Source organism: Passer domesticus, chromosome 3 (assembly GCF_036417665.1).
Source record: "Passer domesticus isolate bPasDom1 chromosome 3, bPasDom1.hap1, whole genome shotgun sequence".
In the NCBI taxonomy this organism is placed as follows: Eukaryota; Metazoa; Chordata; class Aves; order Passeriformes; family Passeridae; genus Passer; species Passer domesticus.
The window spans coordinates 10,815,021-10,824,819 of NC_087476.1; the positions used below are offsets into that span (position 1 = coordinate 10,815,021).

At 48.3% G+C, this 9,799-nt stretch overlaps 1 protein-coding gene across 3 annotated transcripts; it reads left to right on the top strand.

The window, feature by feature from the left end:
* Window positions 1-477: 477 nt before the first annotated feature.
* Window positions 478-9,100, top strand: OSR1 (odd-skipped related transcription factor 1). 3 transcript variants are annotated; one of them, XM_064411859.1, is made up of 4 exons: window positions 478-594; window positions 1,348-1,407; window positions 6,634-7,326; window positions 7,860-9,100. In XM_064411859.1, the coding sequence occupies exons 3-4, from the start codon at window positions 6,680-6,682 to the stop codon at window positions 7,993-7,995; spliced, it is 783 nt and encodes a 260-aa protein (XP_064267929.1). In that variant the 5' UTR covers window positions 478-594; window positions 1,348-1,407; window positions 6,634-6,679; the 3' UTR covers window positions 7,996-9,100. The 3 variants fall into 3 exon arrangements, with proteins under 3 accessions (XP_064267929.1, XP_064267927.1, XP_064267930.1); XM_064411860.1 differs by lacking the exon at window positions 478-594 and adding an exon at window positions 1,094-1,220; XM_064411857.1 differs by lacking the exon at window positions 478-594 and having other exon boundaries at window positions 1,078-1,407.
* Window positions 9,101-9,799: the final 699 nt, after the last annotated feature.

Here is a 9,799-nt window from a genome sequence, read left to right on the forward strand (position 1 = left end):
CGTATTATATTACCCTGGCTTCTCGGGACAATGTAATATACCCAAGCAATTTTCCCCCCTTCCCGGATCTAAAGGAGTGTGAATGGATGGATGAATAGAAAAACAAATAACCGAGGAGATTACGGCCTCAGGATTAATTATAGAGCACGTTTAACCTTTTTGTTTCGAGGGTTATTTTGCTTTTCCTGTGTCGCCCGGGCGGTCGCTCCCGGACGTAAGCAAAGCTTTGCGGCTCCCTGCCCACGGGGAGCCCGCGGAGCTTCGCACGCCGTGGAACCCTCCGGGGCGCGGGGAGAGACCCTCCCGGCCCGTGGCAGGAAGGACAGGAGGAAGGCACCCAGGTCAGGGGCGCTGGGGCGGAAAGTGGGGATCAGGAGGGATGACGGGACGGGCGGAGGAAGCGTCCTCCCAGGGGTGGACCCCTCACAGGTAAGCGGCTCCCGGGATCCTCTCTGAGGATCTTCTCAGAGAGGCAGAACAACTTGCGATCCCTAAATCCATCCAGCGGGAGCAGATCCCTCCCTCCCTCCATCCTCCCGCAGCTTTTTCATCCTTGCTGCCTTTGTCCCCCTCCCGCCCTCCGGGCAGGTCCCGGTGAGTCCTGTCCCGCGGGGAGGGGGCGCAGCGCGGCGGCCGGGAGCGGTGCTGTTCGGCTCGGTTCGGCTCGGTTCGGCGCGGTTCGGCTCGGTGCGGCTCGGTTCGCAGCCGTGAGGTGCAGAACGGAGCGGCGGGGCCGGATCGGCGCGGGCAGGGAGCGGCGCCGGGGGAGCTGCGCGGGGAGCGCCGGGCCCGGCAGGACGCTCCGCCGGGGCACCGAGGGCAGCGGGCCCTGGGGAGATGCTCCGGGGAGGCTGCGGGAGCGGGGAGGGGGGAGAGATGAGAGGTTTGCGGGCTGCGAGCCCCGGGCTGCTGTGCCTCCCGGAGAAGCGGGTTGAAAAGTTGGTTCTTCCCAGCCAGAAACTTTCTCCCTGCGTGCGCATGCCCGGAGTGCGGTGGGAGGTGGAGGGGGGAGCTGGGAGGGGGGGTTGAAATAAGGAGGAGGCAGGAGGGAAGGGATCGGTTCAGTCTGAGCGCGACTGCTCCCGGGCGCGTTCGCACTCCAGCGCACGCAGCCGGCTCCGGGAGCAGGAGCAGGGAGAGCACCTCCGGCCGCGCCGGCCGGAGCACCTGGACACCTGGCCCCGCTCGGATCTGCCTGTACCCGCTGGAGGAGCAGTGGGGTGGGTGGGGTGAGCTGTGCCCCCCAGGGCCAGCATAGACACTGACCTAGCCCAACCTCCTTTTTTTCTTTTTTTTTTTTTTTCTTTTTTTTTTTTTCCTATTTTTTCCATTATTTTATTTTACCAGCTCCAATTTAGCCCAGGATCTTTTAACTGCTGCCAGCGGTGGAGCACAGATCGGGATTAGGTAAATAAAAAGAACAACTCATTCTGTTTGGTTTTGTTTTGCCAAGCCTCGGGGGTTGGGGATATCGATTCAAACACTTCCTTTACTCTACCTCCTTTCTTTCTTTGCCCCATCCCCTCCCACGATCCGCTGCGTGGTGCAGAAGCGTGGATATTGTGGTTCACGTGAGGAGGACTGCTCTCTTTGGGGCGGGCGGAGGGCTGGGGTAAACCTTCACATGGGTCTCGGATATTTTGACGCTATTTAAAGATTTGTCCTCCCCTTTCAAAGTTGTGTCTCCCCCCTTGCGGAGAAGCAGTGTTTCAAACCCGAGCTAAAAATGACACATACGAGCAAAACAGAAGCCTGCATGTCCTTTACGGCCTTGAACTTCCAGTTTTTCTCCTTTCTATTACTGGCATTTCTTTCCACTTCTTTCTCTTCTTTCTTTATTTCTGGGGGGTTTCTTCTTTTCTTTTTTTTCCTTTTCTTGCAACTCCAGTGTTTTAGGATCCGAAAAGCCTTCTCTCTTTCTTCCCAAGGCCATAACAGGAATGAGCCTGATGTTTATATTTGTCTGATCGAAACAAGTTCAGCGCAGGAGAGACTGAGCTTTTCTCGAGGCCGAGCCTATAAAGTGTCAGTGCAAAGCCGAGGATTAGAGTATGGTTGTTATAGTTGGCTTTTGGCAGGGAAACTATAAAAACAGAGCATTTTGGAGATTATTGTAGCACGGCAGGAATTGTTCGGTACACCGCGAGCCAGGCAGGAGGGTCCCGGACAGGTGCACAGCGGGTCCAGCTCAGCAAGAAGGAGGCCGGAGCCCCAGGGCAGCGCTGGGCCCGCGGCCCCGGCGCGGCAGCTCCGCGGCAGTCCCGCTGCGGCCGGGCCGGGGATGCTCCGCCGTGCCCGGGCTGCCACCGCAAAGCCTTGCCCCTGCCCGCGGCTGTGCGCGCTGTGGCCGTGGGAAGCGAGGAGTACAGGGGCAAGAAATCCTCCCTGCGGCCGGGAGAGAGGAAGGAATACGATTTATTCCCGTTCAGGGGAGGCAGCGGGTATTTCTCTAGGGAGAAAGCGAGGGCGAGTGTTGTGCAGGGGGCCTTTCAACACCCGAGGGGATTGCAAAAGCACACACACGATGCCCCCAAACCCGCCTAAGGACTGTGCGGGGAGAAGGTGGAGGAGCTTGCCCCGCGGCGCCCACCCACGCCCGGCCCGTGGGCTCGCTGCTCCCCCGGGGCCGAGCACCGGGATCTTTGCTGCTTTGGATAAAGGCTGCCCCGGGCAGTGTCGCCATCGCCGGTGCGCTCGGCCCCCGGTTTTTCTTTATTATTATTATTTGAGAAACTAAAGCCCATCTCATTCGCCCGCGCTCGCAGTGGTGGTCTGGGGAGGCTTGTCAACACCGATTTCGTGATAAAATGTGAATGATGATTTTATAAGGATTGAGCGGAGATATCCAAGGCACACGCTGACTGAGTCCTTCCAGTCCTCATTAATGTTAGTAATTAACTCTTTCACGCTCAATTAGCCCCAAATAAACCTGCTTTAATAGATTCTGCACACTTCATTAATACTTTGAATAAATCTGTGTTGAACAATGCATTTTATTCCTCAAGAGCACCACGCTCGAAAAATGCGGAGCGAGAGGGCAGCTTTATTCCCTTTCCACTTCGTTTCCCAAGCACAGATAACTTGCAAGTTCCATTTCTTCGTTTTAACTTTAGGAAGGGAAATTTTCTTCCCTTCAAAGGAGACAAAATAAATAGCCGACCTGGTGGCAAAATGCTGCACACCGATGCGTGCAGCAGCCGAAAGGACAGGGCTACCAGACTTGAAAAAAATCAGGCAAAACTGGGGAACTTTTTTTTACAGAAGAACCTGATTGCTGTAGTTGGAGTTTCTAGCAAGAATGCATCATTTTATGCCCGCTACTTTATCATGTTTGTAAAAATAAGCAACGTTCTCAGGGTAATTTACCTCCTCCATTCTTCCATGTGGAACTAATTAGCAAACCTCATTATTTATGAGTCAGGTATTTAATGTAACAAATATCCCTTTCAAAGGATACATCGGAAATTGATAATTCAATGTAGAAAGGAAAAATACCGACTAGCCACAAGATTACTTAAAAATCCATTTAATTTCGCCTCTTGCTCTGCTACCAGCAGAAAACCGGGTAGATTTTTTTTCCCCTGGCATATAGAGTAGGTAGAATTTAATATGGAAGGTTAAGATTGAAGTGGTCTTAAAACAGTGGCAACTGGACAATAGCATTACCGTATCTTCACTCAGGGCAAAGGGTAAGAAAGCTGGAGACAGATGTAGACTTTCAAGTTTATGATCCTATTTTGCAGGGTAAATTTATCTTGGCATGAGTGGGTTTTGTTTCAGTCAGAACACAAGTGTTTTGTTCTTAATTACTCACCGAGATACTTTGTGTTAAAAAAGAAAACCCCGTACAGTTTTATTGCAATGGGGGAATTCAAGCGGTGAACTCGCGGGGTCTTCTTCTGTTAAAAAAAAAAAAAGAAAAAAAAGAAAAAAAAAGAAGACCCGATAACGATCTGTTTACATGAAGCAGAATTAAAGGTGGAGGTGACACCGAAATCAAAGAAACGTTGATCTCTCTGCGGGCAAGTGGGAGACCAGAGAGCTACTACACTGTGAAACACATTCGCTTTGATGTCCCGAAGTGAGGGGACTTCTTTATGAAATATCCTGCTCTTCATCCATATTTTTGAGTATCCCGGTCGTACAGAGCAAAAGTGTAGCTTACATTTCTGGAAAAGTGCCAAAAAACTTGTAGTAACATGAACAGTCGGCCCCCATCTCCTCTTTTCTTCTTATTTTCTTCTCCTCTCTCTTTTCTTTTATTCCCTCGTTGTCTTTTGCTTTTTCATCCTTTTTAGAATTTTTTTTAAAATTTAATAGAGCTGCTCTAGCAAAAACAAAACAACTGCGGGTGTAAGGGATGCTATTATGACCTGACTGCATTTATCCGTGGTTTGATGCCTTGTTCTTTACTGGGAAAATTGAAAGAGAATTTTTAAAATGTTTTCGACTGAGAATTTACCCATATTGACGTAGTAGATTTTTGCTTATATATTGCATATTAAGTGTTTTCTGAAAATACAAAGAAAGAAAGAGGGAGAAACTTCATGTGCAGTAGCTTGTTTCATGTTTGAGAGATCTAGAGCTACCTAGACAGGGAAACAGACACGGAGCCATTGTGATGGACAGAAACAGATATTTTCAGGTACCCAGTCGAGAGGACAAGAGTGTTTTCTGCGCACTTTGTCCTTGGGGTCACCAGCTGAGGCATTTGTGCTGTGATGTGGACGTGCTTAATGTATAGGCAGCACTAACTAAATAAAAGTATATCCTCAGTAGAGCAACAAAACAGTCTGGTTAGTTCAACAGCCCTAAATAGTTCAGGAAAAAAAAACCCAACCTCAAAAAATAGAAAGGGGGGAAAAAAGAGGAAAAGGAGGGGAATAAAGAATATAATGTGTGCATTTTTCAATCAGTCACTATCAGAAATGTATCCCATTGAAAAACAAAAAATGTCACAATCTCTTATTCTGGGTCATTGCAGTGGAATTCCTCTAAGGTTTGAGTCTCTCTTCCTGCTGCTGATTTATGTAAAGCAGAGTGAAAGGTGGGCCTGGAGTATAGAGCTGCTCGGAGTGAGCTTCTCCCTCTCACACCCTCCCAGCCGCAGCTCCTCTTTCCAGGCAACAGCACACAAATAAATCAGATTTGTTTCCCTGGTCTTTAGACCTTTTCCATCACCAGTTTTCACACCCCCAGACTTCCAGCTCAGAGGGACAATTAATGCTCTGCTCTACTTTGCTGCCTCTGTTTCTCCAAAGGGGCTTTACTCTTCACATGGGGCTGAACTCTAATCTGAGGACCCTGCTGGAGTCCCCTGTGGGGATCTTGTGGGGGAACCCAGCAGGAACCCTGTCAGGATCTTATAAGGACCCTGTGTGGATCCTGTGGGAACACTGCAGCAAAAGTGTGGGGATTCCGGCAGAAAATAGCCCCACTGAAGGCAAATCCCAGAGCTCACTGAGGGGAAAGTGAGTGTAAGCTGAGGACTGTGGAGTAAGGAGGAGGCTCTCTGGGCTGAAGGGATATGATTCTTCCAAAAGCCATGGGTGCTCTCTCACACCCACAAAGGGAGGAAGCTGTGTCCCCACCAACAACCCTCGGGAGGCATCTCCTGCCAAATAGTTGACAGCAGCCAAGGCTGAATTTTCAGACTGGGCCAGATGTGCTTCAATGCTGCTGCCTTGTAGCATTTTTCTCTCCGTCTTGTGGGGTGGGACATGTAGGGATCTGGCCCAGAAGAGAGGCTAGGGGCTTGGCAGGACCCTGAAACACAGACCAAAGTGGTGGCACCCAGCCCAGGGAAGGGCTGAGGCCCTGCAGCTGCTGGTCTGGGTGCCCTATGGGAAGGGTCCCTCCAGTCCTCATCTTTTAGCCTTTTGAAGGGCTCTAATTAAGCAATTGCTTAGATTAGGATGTGGGCTTGAAGCCAGGCACTTCTCCCTGGGAAGAGCAAATGGCATTTCAGGTTTGTCACCCAAATTCAGCATTCTCCTATTTCTTTTTCCAGTACACAAAAGGGAGGACTTTAGCAGGTATTTTCCCCATAATGTTTTTTCACCAAAATTATTTTATTTTTTCTGAAAGAGGGAAACCATGCAGTTCTGAGCATCCAAGTGCCTCCATCCTCTCAGAGGCTTGGCTGAGGCCAAACCACAGGGACCCGAGCGACCTGGGGCAGCAAGCTCCGCACCCTTCCCTGCGTCACCTCAAGAGTCAGGGCTAAACACAGCTTCTCTGGAGAGATGTAGTGGGCAGCATCTCACTATTCTCTAAAGGCTGAGGTCACCCAGGAAGGGATTTTAAATTACTAGGAGATAAGTGAGCTTTTTGGGCCGAAAATGGCATCTCAGCTGTCCCCGTGTACAAGATCATTGGAATTCTGCACAGCAGGGGATGCTGCTGGGAAGTGAATGATTGTGGGTTCAGTACAACATTTGTGTGCGAGAGAGAGGTGGGGAGAGGGAGAATCTGGGGATACACTCACAGCAAAGACCTGGTGAGGCCTCTCTGATTCCAAGGCCACCTCCTCCTGTGGCTTTGGAGATGGATATTGATGAGGGGTGAGGTAAGGTGCTTTTGTTTTAACGTAAATCTACTTCTTCCTCTTCCCCCCTCCATTTTGTTTTCCAGATATTTTCCTCCCCTGTTCCGAAGATCCTCCTCCTGAGCGGCCACCATGGGAAGTAAAACCCTGCCGGCCCCAGTGCCTATCCATCCTTCCCTCCAGCTTACCAACTACTCCTTCCTGCAAGCATTCAACGGGCTGCCCGCCATGCCCTCTGATCACCTCTCCAACCTCTACGGCTTCAGTGCCCTGCACGCCGTGCACCTGCACCAGTGGACTCTGGGCTACCCGGCCATGCATCTGCCCCGCTCCTCCTTCTCCAAAGTGCCCAGCGTCTCCAGCCTGGTGGATGCACGGTTCCAGCTGCCGACCTTCCCGCTCTTCCCACATGTCATCCAGCCCAAGCAAGAGGCTGCCAACATGACCCTCAAAGCCAAACCCCGCTTTGACTTTGCTAACTTAGCAGTGGCTGCCACACAAGAGGACCACGCTAAACTGGGACAGGCAGACAGTCAGGGCTCCCCTGCAGGGCTGGGCTCTTTGCTCGAGGTGACTAAACTGTCTCCAGAAAAGAAACCCACGCGGGGAAGGTTACCGTCCAAAACCAAGAAGGAGTTTGTGTGTAAATTCTGTGGCAGGCACTTCACCAAGTCCTACAACCTTTTGATCCATGAAAGAACCCACACCGACGAACGGCCCTACACATGTGATATTTGTCACAAGGCTTTCAGAAGACAGGATCACCTGAGGGATCACAGGTAACTATTTTTCTTTTCCTGTTCTTTTTCCCTTGTGTATTTGTACTCTCCCAGTTACCAATCTACACTCAAGATTTTTATAAGGTTAAGTACCCATCCAACCAAGAGTTCCCTCTAGTTTTCCCTCTGCTCACTGTTGGTGAAAGAGCCCAAGTAACTCACAGTGGAAGACATACCTCACTCACTCAGTAAAGACAACTTTCACAACCTCCTTTTTACTTCTACAGATATTTTCACCCTCCATTTGCATAATGTGTCCTCTGCCTCTATGATCACTTGGAATTGTCATGAAAACACACAGTCTGGTGACCCCAAAGTAAAAGAGAAGATATTTATCCCTGAGAAAGGCACCCTATAACCCTCTGATGCCCCCCTTGCACACATACATACCGACAATTGCCCAAGAACCGCACTCCAGCATTCTCAATCTCAGCAGTAGGTGTAAGAAATGTCCAGCCTATTTTCCCTCAGGTGGCTTGCTGCTGTGTTTAGGCCAGGTATTTCTGACATGTCAATTGTTTTTCTCTCTCTAGATATATCCATTCTAAAGAAAAGCCTTTTAAGTGTCAAGAATGCGGGAAAGGATTTTGCCAGTCCAGAACACTAGCGGTCCACAAGACACTGCACACGCAAGTAAAGGAACTGAAACCTGCCAAACTTAAGTGTTGAATCTCCATCTTCTATGAACTTTTCCTCCCCTTCAGACTTTACACCAAAACTAGAGCAGAAACAAACCTTTCAGGATGGGAGCACTGGACTTTGTGCTTTGTTTTTGTTTCTACTTTAAAAAGGGCAAAATCTGCACCCTTTCAATTCCCTGTCCAAACAATTAACTTCCTAAGTCGTGGGTGAAAATATTATGTTGAATTTAAAATATACGCGAATGATACAGAGAGTGCTAGCTGACTTGTGTGGCTTTGATAAACTTTATGCCAAAAGGTGGTGCTCACGTGTTGGACAGGAATCTTTTTAAAACCAAACAAAAACCCACAAGACACCCTTGACCAACCCTGCCCCCACCCAAAAAAAAACCCCAAAAAACCAACCAAAATCGTAGCTTCCAAAAGTATTACTTAAGAAAATCCAAACTCTTATTTTATACTTTTTTTTGACTGTATAAAGCTTCTTATTTTTACACTTCAGGAAATACAAAGAATTCCAGAAGACAATTAAGAACTGAAACGGTGGTTTCTCATCATAGCAGCATTAAGACAAGGAAAGGGGCAACTTGCAAATCTCATTTGCTAGTTTGTTTTCAGAAAAGAAGAAAATTAATGTTTGGAAATGACCTAAGTCTCTCAAGTGGGGAGCCCTATTGTGCATTAGAAAATGCATCCAGATCTCAGACCCTCGGGTTCCTGGTGTTGGGACAGATCAGTGTTCATGGGACATGGAGAACTTTTTTATTACCTTGTGGTCTAGTGTGCTGTGAGGAAGTTTGTAACTTCTGGACCTATTTAAAAAACCCAGAGGAAAGAAAGATGGCAATACGTCAAACTGACGGTATGCACAACGTGGTTTTAGTGGTACTTAAAGTCTTCGTGTGTCCTGGTGTGAAAGAACAAATCTCAACTTGAGAGCGTATTTTTTTAAATGCTGGCTTTCTGAACAGTGTATTCAAATTAAGAGACATTCCAATAAGTTCTGTTTATTAAAAAAAAAAAAAAAGATGTATGGCTGTTTGGCACTTTATGCTGATTATTGGTAATTGACATTTATCACTGGATTGTGTGTGGTTTTTAAGTATTAAAATAAATTGTTATTTTACAGGCAAGTCTGCATGGAATACATATGTGTTCATTTTGTTTCTGATCTCTTCGCTGGTAAACCCTCTTTGTCAATATTCAGAACCTATTTATTTTTTGATTTTTTTTTCTTAATTAAGTTGTTATTTCCTCAATGGACCTTTTTTTCCCTATACATTAACTTCCCCCCTTCTAATTTTCCTTTTCTTCCTTTTTTTTTTAAAATTTTTTTGTTTGTTTTGTTTTTAATGCTGACAAAAGTAAACATCTGCGGAGAGTCCAATAATTTTGCCGAAAAAAAAAAATCGTCTTGGGTGACTAAATTGTGGGTATTAGCTGATAAGATTAGGTGTCAGAAGTGTTATAAAACAAATCAGATGAGTAATGGGTGAACTGATGCTGCTCTCGGTGCCTGGAGGCGCTGCGGGGAGAGACGCCTTCGCACCCCCATTCCCGCGTTTGTCAAGAGAGGGCATTTTTCAGTCACATCTTCGGCCGGTTCCGCGCTGATCGGGGCGGCCTTTGATTCCCGGCAGCTGTCTTAGATCAGAGATGTTTATTCCACTGCGAAGCCTCTCTGGATCGAGACGGGGGAGAGAGCGCAGCGCTGGGGCATCCGCTTGAGCCTTTGAAGCGCCTCTCGCCGCCGTCCTTTCTCGTCCTCTCGGCAAACCCTAAACCTTCCTCCTCCCGTCACAAGTCAGTGCCCCCGCGATAAGAGAAGCCTT